Here is a 17,995-nt window from a genome sequence, read left to right on the forward strand (position 1 = left end):
TCACTGCTCTTCACTGCTTCTCACTGATACTCACTGCTTCTCACTGATACTCACTGCTCTTCACTGCTTCTCACTGCTTCTCACTGTTTCTCACCGCCTCTCACTGCTTCTCACTGCTTCTCACTGCTCTTCACTGCTTCTCACTGATACTCACTGCTTCTCACTGCTCTTCACTGCTTCTCACTGCTTCTCACTGATACTCACTGCTTCTCACTGCTTCTCACTGTTTCTCACTGCTCTTCACTGCTTCTCACTGCTTCTCACTGATACTCACTGCTTCTCACTGCTCTTCACTGCTTCTCACTGCTTCTCACTGTTTCTCACCGCCTCTCACTGCTTCTCACTGCTTCTTACTGCTCTTCACTGCTTCTCACTGATACTCACTGCTTCTCACTGCTCTTCACTGCTTCTCACTGCTTCTCACTGATACTCACTGCTTCTCACTGATACTCACTGCTTCTCACTGTTTCTCACTGCTCTTCACTGCTTCTCACTGCTTCTCACTGATACTCACTGCTTCTCACTGATACTCACTGCTCTTCACTGCTTCTCACTGCTACTCACTGCTTCTCACTGCTTCTCACTGCTACTCACTGCTTCTCACTGCTTCTCACTACTACTCACTGCTTCTCACTGCTTCTCACTGCTTCTCACTGCTTCTCACTACTACTCACTGTTACTCACTGCTTCTCACTGCTTCTCACTGTTACTCACTGCTACTCACTGATACTCACTGCTTCTCACTGTTACTCACTGCTTCTCACTGCTTCTCACTGTTACTTACTGCTACTCACTGCTTCTCACTGCTACTCACTGCTACTCACTGCTCTTCACTGCTTCTCACTGCTACTCACTGCTCTTCACTGCTTCTCACTGATACTCACTGCTTCTCACTGCTCTTCACTGCTTCTCACTGCTCTTCACTGCTTCTCACTGTTATTCACTGCTACTCACTGCTCTTCACTGCTTCTCACTGTTATTCACTGCTACTCACTGCTTCTCACTGCTACTCACTGCTCTTCACTGCTTCTCACTGTTACTCACTGCTTCTCACTGCTAATCACTAACCCTAACCCTAGTGGGAATGTGTGTGTGTGTGTGAGAAAGAGAGGGTGGGAGAGAGAGAGAGAGAGAGAGAGAGGTGCCCTGCAAGTCACTGCTTTTTTACCCAGGACTGGAATTCGGAGGTGAGGCAGGGATGAGTCGAGTCCTGAGCTTAAATCACTCTCACTCGACTCTGTCCTCCATGTCCACATCCTCATCCTGGTTTCTGAGGGGCGACTCTGTCCTCCATGTCCTCGTCCTGGTTTCTGAGGGGCGACTCTGTCCTCCATGTCCATGTCCTCATCCTGGTTTCTGAGGGGCGACTCTGTCCTCCATGTCCACATCCTCATCCTGGTTTCTGAGGGGCGACTCTGTCCTCCATGTCCATGTCCTCATCCTGGTTTCTGAGGGGCGACTCTGTCCTCCATGTCCATGTCCTCATCCTGGTTTCTGAGGGGCGACTCTGTCCTCCATGTCCACGTCCTCATCCTGGTTTCTGAGGGGCGACTCTGTCCTCCATGTCCATGTCCTCGTCCTGGTTTCTGAGGGGCGACTCTGCACTTAATTGATTTAGCAGCAGTTGTTGGTGTTTTCACTTCCCCTGGTGTGACACCATACTTAAAAAGAAGGATGATTCTGTTACTCCAGGACCCTCATTAAAGCAAACCTCTCTCAGTCTCTTTCTCTTTCTCTCTTTCTCTCTCTTTCTCTCTCTTTCTCTCTCTCTCTCTCTCTCGTGAGTTATTTGGCCTGGGGTTCTCTCCCTCATTAAGTCAATTTTCCGCGTTCTCTTCCCGGCTGAGGCGCTCCTCTTCCCGAGAGACTGGATGATCTGTTTCGTTTATCTCCATCAGGCGTTCTCCTGTCCTCCACACTCTCATCCTCCTGGCTGTAGCTTTACTGTGGGATGTTTTAGGAAGCTCTGTGTCTGCTGATGCTCACCCTGAGAGCTCTGAAACCCACAGAAAACACGCATCAGATTGAAATGTTATTGGCTGTACCAGTTTGACCCTTGACCCTGGTGATGTAGCTTCAGCCGTGGTCATATCCCAGGCAGCATTAACGTTCCGTACAGCTCGGTGTTTGGGCCGGACGGAGAGCTGCTGCAGTGCCCCAGCACCAACACACTGGCCAGCTACAAGAGCAGAGTCGTCGTCATCCTCAGCAACATCACCAAGAACGCGGCTGCGGTCAGTACCACACCTGTCTCTCGCTCTCTCTGTCTCTCTCTCTCTCTGTTTCTCTATCTGTCTGTCTCTCTTTTCTCTGTCTGTCTCTCTCGCTCTCCCTCTGTCTGTCTGCCTATCTGTCTCTCTAACTGTCTATCTGTTTGTCTCTCTCTCTCTCGCTCTGTCTGTCTGTCTCTCTGTCTTTCACTCTTCTGTCTGGCTATCTGTCTCTATCTCTTTCTCTCTGTCCGACTATCTGTCTGTCTTTCTCTCTCTATTTCTCTGTCTGTCTGTCTGTCTGTCTGTCTTTTTCTCTGTCTGTCTATCTGTCTGTCTCTTTTTCTCTGTCTGTCTCTCTCTCTCGCTCTGTCTGTCTATCTGTTTGTCTCTCTCTCTCTCGCTCTGTCTGTCTGTCTCTCTCTCTTTCTCTCTGTCTGTCTGGCTATCTGTCTCTATCTCTTTTTCTCTGTCTGTCTATCTGTCTGTCTCTCTTTTTCTCTGTCTGTCTATCTGTCTGTCTCTCTTTTACTGTCTGTCTCTCTCGCGCTGTCTGTCTATCTGTCTGTCTCTCTTTTTCTCTGTCTGTCTGTTTTTTCTTTGTCTCTGTACATCTCAGTCTACCTATTTCTCTTTCATTCTCTGTCTCTCTCTCTCTCTCTGATTCTTTTTTCTTTGTGTCCTTCTCTTTGTCCCTCTGTGTTTCTATTTCTTTTTCTCTCTATCTCTGTCTGTCTCTCTGTTTTTCTGTCTACATATTCTTATAGTCTTTTCACTGTCTGTCTGTCTCTCTGTTTATCTCTTTGTATCTCTCTTTCTCTCTCATCGAACACTTTCTCTCGTTCATTCTCCTTCAGTGTCTGTCTGTCTATTTGGTTATCTTTCTCTCTCTCTCTTTAATGATCCATATGTTTTAATGCACTCACTGTATGTTGCACTGGTTTTCTGCAGTTTGCTGCTCACCTGGTGAAGGTGAATTTCCCTCGTGTGTGTGTCCTGGATGGCGGCATCAACAAAATGAAACCCACCGGCCTTTTGACTGTGCCGTCTCCACAGATCTAAACCCGCGCGTGTGTGTGTGCGTGTGTGTGTGTGTACATGTACGTGCTTGCTTGTGTGTTCATGTGTGTATGTTCATGTACTGTACATGTATGTATGTGTGTGCATGTGTATGTTTCGTGTGTGTGTGTGTCAGTCTAAAGAGCATTTTTTTTGTACCCTGTATTGAATATGGCATGTACATGAATACGCTTGTGTTTATTAAGATTAATGTCTAAATCTTCTTGAACTATGAGGGCATTTCATTTACAATCATGTCAAGTGCTGTAAGAAGTAAAGTAAACAACTGTAACACATTTATACTGAAGTATGTAATAGCTGACATCTAATATAACATATACTATACCATGAATATGTATAATATTTACATTTCCATATTCACATGGGATTTGAACACAGCTGTCTGCTGAAATCCCAGCATCAGTACAGTATTTCGCTGTATTACACTTTACAGAGATTGCAGTTGTTTACTTCACTAGCATCCCATTTACAGTAAAAAAAAAAAAAAAAACCTTTTTACGCTCTTCATCATCTCATCATGTAACATCCCACTGTAATAAAGGATTAATTAAAGCTTTTTTCTGTTCAACTGTTCTGCGCAGTAGGGATATTAATTTTGTGCATATTATTTCTTGCGTGCGGTGACAGAGAGAAAGAGAAGGAGAGACGGAGAGAAAGAGAAAGAAAGCGAGGGAGAGAGAAAGAGAGAGGGAGCGAGAGAGAGAGAGAGAGAAAGGAAGAGCTAGAAAGGGAGTGATGCAGGGAGAGAAAAGGGAGGGAGAGAGAAAGGGAGTGGGAGTGAAAAAGAAAGAAAATGAAAGGGAGTAAGAAAGAGAGAAAAAGAAAGGAAGGGAGTGAGAAAGAGAGAAAAAAGAGGGAGGCAAATTGTGAGGGAGAAAGTAAGAGAGGGAGAGAAAAGAGAGGGAAAATGGGAGGGAGAGAGAAAGAAAGGGAGGGTGTGAGAAAGAGACAAAAAGAGGGAGCCAAAAAATGAGGGAGAAAGACAGGGACAGAGAGAAAGTAAGAGATAGAGGAAGGGTAAAAAGTGGGGGAGAGAGAGAGGCATGGAGAGAAAGAAAGGGGGGTGTAAGAAAGAGAGAAAAAAAGAGGGAGGCAAAAAGTGAGGGAGAAAGAGAGAGAGAAAGGTAAGGCTAGAAAGGGAGTAGTAATGGAGAGAAAGGGAGTGGGCGTGAAAAAGAAAGGGAGTGAGAAAGAGAGAAAAAGAGGGAGGCAAAAAGTGAAGGAGAAAGAAAGAGAGGGATAAAGGGCGGGAGAGAGAAAGGGAGAAGGAGTAAGAAAGAAAGGGATGATGTGAGGAAGAGAGAAAAAGAGGGAGGCCAAAAATGCGGGAGAAAGACATGGGGAGAGAAAAAGTAAGAGAACGAGGAGGGGTAAGTGGGTGATGGAGAGAGAGAGAGACATGGGATGGAGACAGAAAGAAAGGGGGGAGTGAGAAAGAGCACTCTATCTACTACAACACTGTTTCTATAGTAACTGCAGTACACAGACGGTACAGTAGAGTTGATGGTGAATTTTGCTGAATTGAGATTTTATGGAAGGAGTCTCCAGCACCAGGGCTTAGTAAGAGTCAGAGGGAAGGCAGTGACTCGAACCTGATACATTTATTTCTTTTCGTTTTTCTCTTATTGACTTGAGAAAAATAAGAAGCTAATGAGGCAACAGTGCTTTATATCTGATCTGGAGTAACTGATAAAAGGATTTTTCTGGACGCTACACGACATTATATATAACTATTTTTTTTAAACAAAGAAAATGTAGTCTGGGCCAAAGAGAGGAAGTGGAAGAGGAAGAGGAAGATAGATAGGTAGTAGAAGAGGAACAGAACACATGCTGTTCTTCTGAAATCATTAAGTTTGGGCTGGTAGAGTGAAGTCCAGGAGATGTCACACTTCACCACTGATTATTAATCACGCTGATGAAGACTGTCTCAGAGCAGGAAGTCCACACGACTCTCTCAGGGAATCTCCAAAGTTCATCAGGACCTGATTTCCAGGAAATGATTTAAAGGTTTAAATACTGGTTCAGACACACAGACCTCTTCTTCTTCTTCTTCTTCTTCTTCTTCTTCTATAACTACTATGAATTCATATCCTTTTCCTTGTTTTCTTCTGCTTCTTTTTTTATCCTTTTCTTCTCTTCTTTGGCTCCTTCTTTTCCCTTTTCTTAATGTATTTTTTTTCTATTCATTTTTTATCTGATTACTGCTTCTTATTTTCTTTCTTTCTTTCTTTCTTTCTTTCTTTCTTTCTTTCTTTCTTTCTTTCTTTCTTTTTTCTTTCTAGTTAGATTTATTCTTTCTTCCTTTCTAGGTTAGATTTAATTTTATTTCTTTCTTTCTTTCTTTCTTTCTTTCTTTCTTTCTTTTTTCTTTCTAGTTAGATTTATTCTTTCTTCCTTTCTAGGTTAGATTTAATTTTCTTTCTTTCTTTTTTTCTTTCTTTCTTTCTTTCTTTCTTTCTTTCTTTCTTTCTTTCTTTCTTTCTTTCTTTCTTTTTTCTTTCTAGTTTAGATTTATTCTTTCTTTCTTTTTTCTTTCTAGTTTAGATTTATTCTTTCTTTCTTTCTTTCTTTCTTTTTTCTTTCTAGTATAGATTTATTCTTTCTTTCTTTTTTCTTTCTAGTTTAGATTTATTCTTTCTTTCTTTCTTTCTTTCTTTCTTTTTTCTTTCTAGGTTAGATTTAATTTTCTTTCTTTCTTTCTTTCTTTCTTTCTTTCTTTTTTCTTTCTAGTTAGATTTATTCTTTCTTCCTTTCTAGGTTAGATTTAATTTTCTTTCTTTCTTTCTTTCTTTCTTTTTCTTTTTTCTTTCTAGTTTAGATTTATTCTTTCTTTTTTCTTTCTAGTTTAGATTTATTCTTTCTTTCTTTCTTTCTTTCTTTCTTTCTTTCTTTTTTCTTTCTAGTTTAGATTTTTTCTTTCTTTCTTTCTTTCTTTCTTTCTTTCTTTCTTTCTTTCTTTCTTTCTTCTTTTCTAGGTTAGATTTAATTTTCTTTCTTTCTTTCTTTCTTTCTTTCTTTCTTTCTTTCTTTCTTTCTTTCTTTCTTTCTTTCTTTCTTGATGTCTTTTTTCTATTTATTTTTTATCTGATTACTGCTTCTTCTTCTTCTTCTTCTTCTTCTTCTATTAATTCATATAGTTTTTCTGCTGCTCCTCTTTGGCTCCTTCCTTTCCCTTTTCTTGATGTTTCTTCTTCTTCTTCTTCATTTTCATCTATAACTACTATTAATTCATATCATTTTCTTTGTTTTGTTTTGTTTTCATTTTCCTTTGCATTTTTTTTATCTTCCTCTTCTTCTCTTCTTTAGCTCTTTCTTTTACCTGTTCTTGGTGTTTTTTTCTATTTCTTTCTTTCTTTCTTTCTTTCTTTCTTTCTTTCTTTCTTCTTTCTTTCTTTCTTTCTTTCTTTCTTTCTTTCTTTCTTTCTTCATCTTTTATGTTTTTCTTATATCTTTTTCTTGCACACTATACAGCCAAAAATATGTGGACACCTAACCATCCCACCCATGCTACAAAGCTGAAAGCACACACACTTGGATTGTTTGAAATGTTTTTTCCCCATGCTGTTTTATTCTCATGCTGTTTTATTCCTTAAACACTTTAACCTTAAACACTTTCCTAAGACAAACCTGCTTCTTATCAGTAATCAACATCTTTATAGACTAGCGACACTCATTTAACACTCTGAAGCTTCATAAGACAGCTTGGCTGCACCATTAGCTGAGTTTTAAGGAACTGCTCACAATTATACATGGTCATAAAACCTGGAGCTTCACTTTCTTGTGTTTTGAACAACATGGAAACAAATTACTGTCTTATTAATTAGTAAAAAAAACATTTTCAGGGCTACTGAAAATGAATGTCCTCCATGCATCGTGTGTGTGTGTGTGTGATGCAATGAGAGACAGTTTTGACTGCCATCTCATAGTCATTAGAGCAAACAGGATGTGCAGAACAAAGTTTCTGTTCTGTTGCATGCCGAGCGGCACCAGCAGTCTGGCACCACACACACACACACACTGGCCCTGCAGACTGAGCAGCTCTGTGTGAGGAGGAGGAGGAGGAGAAGTAGAGATGTAGAAATAATGAGAAAGAGAGAGAGAGAGAGAGAGAGAGAGAGAGAGAAGAAGGATCTGATTATGACTAATGCAAATGTGTAGATCTTTATGTACGGTTCAAATGACATGATTTGCTGATTTCACTAGAGTAAGCGCAGTGTGTGTGTGTGTGTCTTTGTAGAGAGCTGTGTATCAAGATGAAGATGAAGTCTCGGTTTTGGAAGTCTACACGACTTCTGTTTCAATCTGAAGGGAAATTTATCAATGAACCTTCACAAAGTTCACTTAGAGATCATTTCAGTAAAACCCTTTAAATAGAAATCCAGTCTGAGAATAACTACAGTACTGTAGATATAATACTGTAAATATAATACTGTAAATATAATACTGTAAATATAATACTGTAAATATAATACTGTAAAACTACAGTACTGTAGATATAATACTGTAAATATAATACTATAAATATAATACTGTAAATATAATACTGTAAAACTACAGTACTGTAGATATAATACTGTAAATATAATACTATAAATATAATACTGTAAATATAATACTGTAAAACTACAGTACTGTAAATATAATACTGTAAATATAATACTGTAAAACTACAGTACTATAAATATAATACTGTAAATATAATACTGTAAATATAATACTGTAAATATAATACTGTAAATATAATACTGTAAAACTACAGTACTGTAAATATAATACTGTAAATATAATACTGTAAAACTACAGTACTGTAAATATAATACTGTAAATATAATACTGTAAAACTACAGTACTATAAATATAATACTGTAAATATAATACTGTAAAACTACAGTACTGTAAATATAATACTGTAAATATAATACTGTAAAACTACAGTACTGTAAATATAATACTGTAAATATAATACTGTAAAACTACAGTACTGTAAATATAATACTGTAAATATAATACTGTAAAACTACAGTACTGTAAATATAATACTGTAAAACTACAGTACTGTAAATATAATACTGTAAATATAATACTGTAAAACTACAGTACTATAAATATAATACTGTAAAACTACAGTACTGTAAATATAATACTGTAAATATAATACTGTAAAACTACAGTACTATAAATATAATACTGTAAATATAATACTGTAAAACTACAGTACTGTAAATATAATACTGTAAATATAATACTGTAAAACTACAGTACTGTAAATATAATACTGTAAATATAATACTGTAAAACTACAGTACTGTAAATATAATACTGTAAATATAATACTGTAAAACTACAGTACTGTAAATATAATACTGTAAATATAATACTGTAAAACTACAGTACTGTAAATATAATACTGTAAAACTACAGTACTGTAAATATAATACTGTAAATATAATACTGTAAAACTACAGTACTATAAATATAATACTGTAAATATAATACTGTAAATACTGTAAATATAATACTGTAAAACTACAGTACTGTAAATATAATACTGTAAATATAATACTGTAAAACTACAGTACTATAAATATAATACTGTAAATATAATACTGTAAATATAATACTATAAATATAATACTGTAAATATAATACTGTAAAACTACAGTACTATAAATATAATACTGTAAATATAATACTGTAAAACTACAGTACTGTAAATATAATACTGTAAATATAATACTGTAAAACTACAGTACTGTAAATATAATACTGTAAATATAATACTGTAAAACTACAGTACTGTAAATATAATACTGTAAATATAATACTGTAAAACTACAGTACTGTAAATATAATACTGTAAAACTACAGTACTGTAAATATAATACTGTAAATATAATACTGTAAAACTACAGTACTATAAATATAATACTGTAAATATAATACTGTAAATACTGTAAATATAATACTGTAAAACTACAGTACTGTAAATATAATACTGTAAATATAATACTGTAAAACTACAGTACTATAAATATAATACTGTAAATATAATACTGTAAATATAATACTATAAATATAATACTGTAAATATAATACTGTAAAACTACAGTACTGTAAATATAATACTGTAAATATAATACTGTAAAACTACAGTACTGTAAATATAATACTGTAAATATAATACTGTAAATACTGTAAATATAATACTGTAAAACTACAGTACTGTAAATATAATACTGTAAATATAATACTGTAAAACTACAGTACTGTAAATATAATACTGTAAAACTACAGTACTGTAAATATAATACTGTAAATATAATACTGTAAAACTACAGTACTGTAAATATAATACTGTAAATATAATACTGTAAATACTGTAAATATAATACTGTAAAACTACAGTACTGTAAATATAATACTGTAAATATAATACTGTAAATATAATACTGTAAAACTACAGTACTGTAGATATAATACTGTAAATATAATACTATAAATATAATACTGTAAATATAATACTGTAAATATAATACTGTAAAACTACAGTACTGTAAATATAATACTGTAAATATAATACTATAAATATAATACTGTAAAACTACAGTACTGTAAATATAATACTGTAAATATAATACTGTAAATATAATACTGTAAATATAATACTGTAAAACTACAGTACTGTAAATATAATACTGTAAATATAATACTGTAAATATAATACTGTAAATATAATACTGTAAAACTACAGTACTGTAAATATAATCAGAATAAAAAACATTTTCTTTCTACCTTACATTTAATTTTCTTCGTTTTTCCTTCCTTCCTTCCTTCCTTTCTTTCTTTCTTCCCTTCTTCCTTCCTTTCTTTATTTATTACTTTCTTTCTTTCTTTCTTTCTTTCTTTCTTTCTTTCTTTCTTTCTAGTTTAGATTTCATTTTCTTTTTCTTCCTTGCTTTTTTCCTTCCTTCCTTCCTTCCTTCCTTCCTTCCTTCCTTCCTTCCTTCCTTCCTATAGTTTAGATTTAATTTTCATTGTTTGTTCTCTCTTTCTTTCTTTCTTTTCTTTCCTTTCTAGTTTACATTTAATTTTCGTCGTTTGTTCTTTCTTTCCTTCTTTCTTTCGTTCTTGTTTAGATTTAATTTTGTTCTTCCTTCCTTCCTTCCTTCCTTCCTTCCTTCCTTCCTTCCTTTCTAGTTCAGATTTCATTTTCTTTGTTCTTTCTTTCTTTCTTTCTTTCTTTCTAGTTTAAATTTAATTTTCTTCATTTGTTCTTCCTTCCTTCTTCTACCTTCCCTTCCTCTTCTTCTTCTTTTTCTTTAACCTTGTCTTCTTTTCTTCATCTTCTTCTCATACATGCTCTGTTCCTCACGTCTCATGACACTTGACAGTCTTTTAGAAATTATTGCCCACATTCTGACACCAGAGGGGGTGAGACATTCTGGCCCTGAGTCTGAAATCCAATCTGTGAGGTTAAAAAAGGCCCAAAATAACCAGGAGGTATGTGTGTAATTGGACTCACTGTATCTCACTGCCAGGTCTCTGTGACACTAGTCTGAATTGAACTGCTGATAAAGGATAATGAATCTCTGAAACATTCAAAAATGTCAATCCAGAATCTCCCACAGGCGTTCAACTGGGGTGAGATCTGGTGACTGCGAAGGCCAGAGCGTGAGATTTGCATCATTTTAGTTCAGATCAAACTTTTCAGTTAGTCTATGTGGATGGAGGCGGAGCCATCCTGGAAGAGACCACTCCCATTAGGAGAGAAATACTTTTAGGATAAAGCTGAACAGGAAGAAGAACTTTGTGCTGATTTGTAGAGACTCCTGGAACAGTTAGAAATCCCTCTCAGTGCAAACCACAGTCATTAAAGCAAAAATGGGACAAACCAAATATTAAGAAAGTTGAAAATTCATGTAAATATTCCAAAGCATCAGTAGTTGTCAATAATGTAATTTTTGATTAAAAGTGTTGTATTAGAAATGAATGCCAAAGAGAGGCATTTCCACTAATGCTCTCAGAATTTTGGACCCCAATCGTGTGTGTGTGTGTGTGTGTGTGTGTGTGTGTGTGTGCTGTCTATTACTTCATACGATTTCACAGCACAACTCACACAATCAATTTTCATTTTAATTACATGAAACATAATTAACTGTACTGTATTCAGTGAGATATGAATATGCAATATGTTTTTTGTAATAATTTGCAATAACTGCGTGACATACATAAGTAAACAAACAATTCTAAGCAATTGCATTACTATTTTTTCTCCTATTTAATATGCTTCTCTCTTAATCAACGTTACTACTGAAGGGAAGTGGTAGCTGAGGGGATAAGGCATTGGATGAGATGGTTGTGAGTTCGAATCCCAGGACCACCAAGCTGCACTGCTAGGCCCTTGTGCAAAACCCTTAATCCTCAATTATGTAGAAATGAGATAAATGTAAGTAACTCTGGATAACGATGTCTGCCAAATGCTGTAAATGTACCATGAGTCTGAATGTTCACTTTAAAAAGTAAAATATGTGCCTAAAGGTCAACATTTTCCACATAAACTCTGGACACGGAGTTAAACTTTCATTCTTGTGGATGTTTGAAATATAAATGATTCATTTATTTCACCCCAAGGAATCTAGGAGAATGTCTGGATTCAATCCAGTTCTTCAGCACACTCCTAACAATTTCTTCTTCTTCTTCCTCTACATAAACAAAAACTTCTCAACTTTGTTTAATTAGTCCCTTCAGCTTAACCTTTTCCAGTAACTGACTTCGTTACAGATGCCAGTGTCCTTTGATTGTTCTCTAATTGCTCTAATTGTCAGGCGCAGCCCACACAAGCTAAGAGAAATTAATCACCCACTTACAATGAGCCATTTTTGGCTGAAAACATTCTTAATATTCATTACATCAATATTTAATAGATCAAATATATTTGAAGAATCTCTAATTGTTATTTACAGGAATTCTGTTATTATTTATTTGTATATATTTCTGTGGTTCGATTCCCACCTCAGCCCTGTGTGTGTGAGAGTTTCTATGTTCTCTTCTTGCTTTCAGGGGCTTCTTCTGGATCCTCCGGGTTTCCTCCTTCAGTACAGAGACTTGTGCTGTAGGCTGATTGGCATCTCTGGATTGTGTGATCATCCAGGTTTCAGGATTCCATCCAGGTTTCTCCTGCCTTATGCTCATGCCCTAATATAAACTCCAGGTTCCCTGTTGTCACATCTCCACCACTCACTTCCCCTGCCGGCTGCCAGAAGGAACCCTCAACGGAGTTTTGATCACCTCCGGATTTAAGCCATGCTCACGCTAACTTCAGTGCGAAATGTTCTGTGACGAATTCACGGAATTCACAAATTTGCAGAAGCAGATGGTCTTGAATTTCCTCCGGGATCAATAAAGTATCTATTTATCTATCCATCTATCTATCTAGAATCCATATGCGGTTTAATCACAAACAGAGCAAGCAGTCCAAAACTTACCATGAAAAAAAAAACAAACAGGCAGAATATCCAAAAACCAGAAATAGCAATAAGCAAATGTAAAGGAACAAAACAGAACGGCGGGAATCGAGAAACAGGCAAAGTCATACAGAGTGAGAACATAAACAAGACAGTAATAGAACAGTGGCTTGGGATGTAAAAGGGCTAACAATACTTCACAGTTTAGCGTGAGCATGGCCTTAAATGTCTAAAAACCAGGGAGTCACTCTTGACCCATAAATCACCCTTGACCCAGAAGAGGGTTCCCTCTGGTGGCCTGGAGGGGAAGTGACTGGTAGAGTAGTGGCATCTGTTACCCTTTGTAGGATAAGCAGTATAGATATAATAGATGGACTTTCTTCACTTTGCAAATAACAATAACAATAATAATAATAATAATAATAATAATAATAATAATTATCATTATTATTAATTATTACCACTACTATTACATTAATAGTTATATAGTATGTACATTACTACACTACCATTATGTACTATATATCTTTTTTAAACTTTACAGGTAGTTACTAGTTTGACTTAAGATCCATGCTGTTTCCTGAAGGATCCTGATTGCTGTCTGATCAATTAGATCATAATCCAGGTTTGGGATATTCGAAAAAACTTCCTAGGCACCCTAAATAATCTGCTTTAGAAGCCTTCCAGTGGTGCTAATACGAATACTTTAATATATTTTATTTCCTCTGGGTTGTAGTATTAATAAACTAGCTGAATGTGTGACCGCAGGTTGATATGAGGACAGAGAGCAGGCTTGGGGACATGTCTGGGCTGGCTGAAGAGTCATGGGTAATAAAATAAGGCCAGGGCAGACTCTGACTCTGTGGCCTTCTTCATAGCGTCTGGTTTGAGAAGACGAGAGCCTACACAAATCAGCCCGGGCTCTCAGGCTTTCATTTTTGTTTCTATACCTCGGCTGATGGCATGTTTGGCATTTAGTAGACGTCTTCTCCTCCACAAAACGCACGCTTGCCCTTTTATTCCAGAATTGTCTCGGTGAGCAACAAGAAATGCAACGCTAATGCGATTAGCATTTCACTCCCTGGGCTGATCAGTATGCTAATGGGTTTGGACAGTTCAGGGAACACTTGGACGACTGCTCTCCATCCTTACCTACTGTTTTAGAGCGAAGTGTTGCAACTACCGGAACTTAAAGGTGCAGTATGATATGTCTAAAAGTGCTTCTGAACTTGTTACAGAGATGTACATTAAAAAAAAACATGATTCACAAGATGATAGTAGCTCTTGCTAAAGTAGTAGCTAAACTGTCTAGCTAGATCCCTAACATTAAGCTAACTATTATTTTGTTTTTTTATTACAGTAGCTAAATGTTCTAGCTAGCTCTCTGACATTAGGCTAACTATTATATTGTTTAAACTCAGTAACTGAACATTTTGGCTAGCTCCCTAACATTAGCTAACTATTATATTTTGTAATGCAGTACCTAAATGTTCTAGCTAGCTCCCTAACCTTAAGCTAACTATTATATTGTTTGAAACAGTAACTAAACATTCTAGCTAGCTCTCTAACATTAGGCTAACTATTACATTGTGTAAAGCAGTAGCTAAGAGTTCTAACTAGCTCCCATCATTAGGCTATTATATTATGTAAAACAGTAGCTAAACATTCTACCTAGCTCCTAGATTAGGCTAGCTATTCAATTGTGTAAAACAGTACATAAAGTTTCTAGCAAGCTTGCTAACAATAAGCTAAATATTATATTATGTAAAACAGTAAGCAGTAAAATTTGCTAGCAAGCTCTCTTACCCCTTGATTTGTGTGCCAGAAAGTGGCAGAACCGCAGGCTAGAAAGTGGCAATGGCTAAATTTGGCACAAATAGTGCACTTTTTTCACCCAGCGGCTAAAAAATTTGAAGTATCCTGTTCACTCAGGAAAGAAATGAATAATAAATCATTTTCAGAGTTAATTCTGTATACTAATCATTGCCTTCACTTCCCTCCCATCTGATTTATTTTTATTCTGTCATTTACTGAAAAAGGGAAAACGAGTACTTTAAGCCTTCATTCTTCTCTCTCTCTCTCTCTCCCTCTCTCTCTCTTTTCCTCTTTTTTCACTCTGTCTTAATCTCCTGATCTACTGAAGCGGTGCAAGCTGAGGGCTGAGATTTGTTCCAGACCAGTGCTAGATGATATTGAAAGTGTCATTTAATCCTAGTGTGCAGTTTATTTGTTTATCGACTGCCTGAAGTTCTTCACTTGACTTTTACCAGCAGCACATGGACATTTCTTCTCGCTGTTCAGACTCGTCTCCTCTAAATGTGTGAATGCGGGAGTAAAGTTCAAGATGCTGTAAGTGCCTACTGGACATGGACTCCATCATCATAGAACAAGGCAGTAAAGCTTTGCAAGAATACACAGCAGGTGAAGGCAGTTATACTGAATATAATGCAGCTATACTCAATACCGTCTCGACCAGAGCCACGAATTCATGCAACAGTTCTATGTACTACAAATTAACATCGAGTGACATTTAAGACATAATTTGTCCAAATGTACAGTTTATTTTAGCCTTTTATTTTTTCGACCAGTGAAATAATTCCACACTCACTTCATAGCCTGTCTACAACCTAGCTAACAATATTTAATTGTTAGTTAGTTAACATTAAGCTAACTATTATATTGTGTAAAACAGTAGCTAAATATTCTAGCTAGCTCCATAACATTAAGCTAACTACTATATAGTATAATACAGTAGCTAAACATTCTAGCTAGCTCCCTAACATTAAGCTAACTACTATATAGTGTAATACAGTAGCTAAACATTCTAGCTAGCTCCCGAACATTTCGCTAACTATTAGACTGTTTATAGCAGAAGCTAAACATCCTAGCTAGCTTCCTAACGTTACGCTAACTATTATATTGTGTAAAACAGTAGCTAAACATTCTAGCTAGCTCCCGAACATTTGGCTAACTATTATATTGTGCAAAACAGTTGCTAAATGTTCTAGCTAGCTCCCTAACATTCGGCTAACTAGCTGGAATTGATTTATTCATTCCCATAAAATGTCATCTACCTTGTCTTCTTCATCATCTTCTACTTTGAGTTCTTCTCCTCCTTCTTTTACTTTGGCTTTTTCATCTTCTTCTACCTTGTCTTCTTCTTCTGATTACAGCAAAACGTAAAACTCACCAATTTAATATCTAGTGATGCTTCTTAAAGCCAGCCATCTTCTCTTTGTCATTCTGCTGCAAATGAACTCTCAGAGAAAAGCATAAACTGCACTCTTGTACATCCATGAGCTCACAGAGACTCACAAACAGTTTGCGTAACTCTGACTGACGGGAGTATGAGTAATGCCATCCTTCCTTCCATGGCCAGTGGCTGTGACAGAATTCAAACTCACGATCAATTAAACTCAGTTTTTTAATTTCATAAATGCAAGTTATTTTCAATGCAGCTGTCACTTTTTCCTCACAATATTTCACTATTGCCAATGCATGTTACACAACAGCTACTTATAAAGCTTCCAATTCCAGTAATCAAACCACTGTCACGACCTGAGGTTGGTAAAGCTGGTGACAAGAATAAAATTAGAGAACAGCTACACTCCTCTTCTCCTGTCCCAGCTCGCAATGACCGCAGGAGAGATTTTTACAAGCTGAAAAGTTTACTATTTCACAAATCAATCATTACTAGAAGCACATAACTTCAGAAGGGGGATCCAGGCCAAAATATCAAACCAAAGTTAAACTATCTAGTGGTTTAAAAAAGTTTAAGCTAAATTACCTAACAAATCCTTAAAGAAATATGAGTCTTCCCTAGCTGGCCAAAACCGGGAGAACCAAAAAATGAAAGGCAATGAGTGCAATGAGTGAACAAGCAATAAAATCTGAACAGGAGAGCGTGCTTGGGGTTGGCTTGATTAGGAGCAGCTTCAACAGTGGAAGTATTAAGTCTCAGTAGGATATTAACTCATTTAATTGTGGAATAAATCTATGTAATATTTTCCTCATATGCGAAGCCTTATCTTTCTGAACTGATCTGATTAACCCTGTATCTGGTCTCTGGTCTGATAAAAGTAGATAAACCACATCATAGGAACTGTTATAGAAACTGTGATGATTTATATTTACTACAAACTTTACTTTTTTTTTTTTTTCAAGTCTTCCAAGTGCTCCATTCGCTACGCTGAAATCGTTTCAGACATCATTTCACCAGTTGATGATCCGTGATGTTGAATTTCCTGGCTTCCCACAATGCACTGCAGCAGGATAGTATCCACATATAACATAATGGGTACAGAGCACAAGTAATACACTACATATTACACTTTAGGGAATAGTACACCAAACACAGAGGATACTATGCGGCTATGGATTACACAAAACCCATGAAGCAGCTAAGGTTAAGATAACACAAATGAAACCTGGTAATGAACAGTAACATATCCTTTAGCTCATTTTGGAGAATGCTGTTTATACTAACGCGTATTGTGCTTATTGATAACAACAACAAAAAAAGCTGTAAATATTTTCTTTAATCACAGGTCTATTTTTCAAATCAACTTAATTCAAATTTGTGTAGCACTTTTAACAGTGGACAATGTCATCACAAACGAGCTGTAAAGGGATATACACTGATCAGGCATAACATTATGAGCAGTGACAGGTGAAGTGAATAACACTGATTATCTCCTCATCATGGCACCTGTTAGTGGGTGGGATATATTAGGCAGCAAGTGTTTGACAAAGGGCCAAATTGTGATGGCTAGACGACTGGATCAGAGCATCTCCAAAACTGCAGCTCTTGTGGGGTGTTCCCGGTCTGTAGTGGTCAGTATCTATCAAAAGTGGTCCAAAGAAGGAACAGTGGTGAACTGTTAACAGGGTCACTGGCGGTCAAGGCTCATTGACGCACGTGGTTATCTCGATATAATCAAGCATCTGTGGGATGTGCTGGACAAACAATTACGATCCATGGAGGCCCCACCTCGCAACTTACAGGATTTAAAGGATCTGCTGTTAATATCTTGGTGCCAGATACCCCCGCACACCTTCAGAAATCTAATGGAGTCCATGCCTGAACGGGTCAGGGCTGTTTTGGCAGCAAAAGAAGGACCAACGCAAGGTGGTCATAATGTAGTGCCTGATCAGTGTAAATTCAATTTGAAATGTGATTTTATGTTTATCCCAAATAAGCAGACCAAGAAACCAGACTCAGAAGGGAAGCCATCCTCATCT

At 36.6% G+C, this 17,995-nt stretch overlaps 1 protein-coding gene across 2 annotated transcripts in view; it reads left to right on the plus strand.

Annotated features, from left to right (window-relative positions):
• Positions 1-3,862, plus strand: part of tbck (TBC1 domain containing kinase) — an 86,212-nt gene extending 82,350 nt beyond the window's left edge. For both annotated transcript variants that reach the window (XM_058385614.1, XM_058385613.1), the window contains exons 25-26: positions 2,075-2,234; positions 3,162-3,862. In XM_058385614.1, the coding sequence (XP_058241597.1) occupies positions 2,075-2,234; positions 3,162-3,272 (271 nt within the window). In that variant the 3' untranslated portion in view covers positions 3,273-3,862. The remainder of the gene's footprint in view (positions 1-2,074; positions 2,235-3,161) is intronic.
• Positions 3,863-17,995: the final 14,133 nt, after the last annotated feature.

The sequence above is a fragment of the Hemibagrus wyckioides genome, linkage group LG03 (assembly GCF_019097595.1).
Source record: "Hemibagrus wyckioides isolate EC202008001 linkage group LG03, SWU_Hwy_1.0, whole genome shotgun sequence".
Lineage (NCBI taxonomy): Eukaryota > Metazoa > Chordata > Actinopteri > Siluriformes > Bagridae > Hemibagrus > Hemibagrus wyckioides.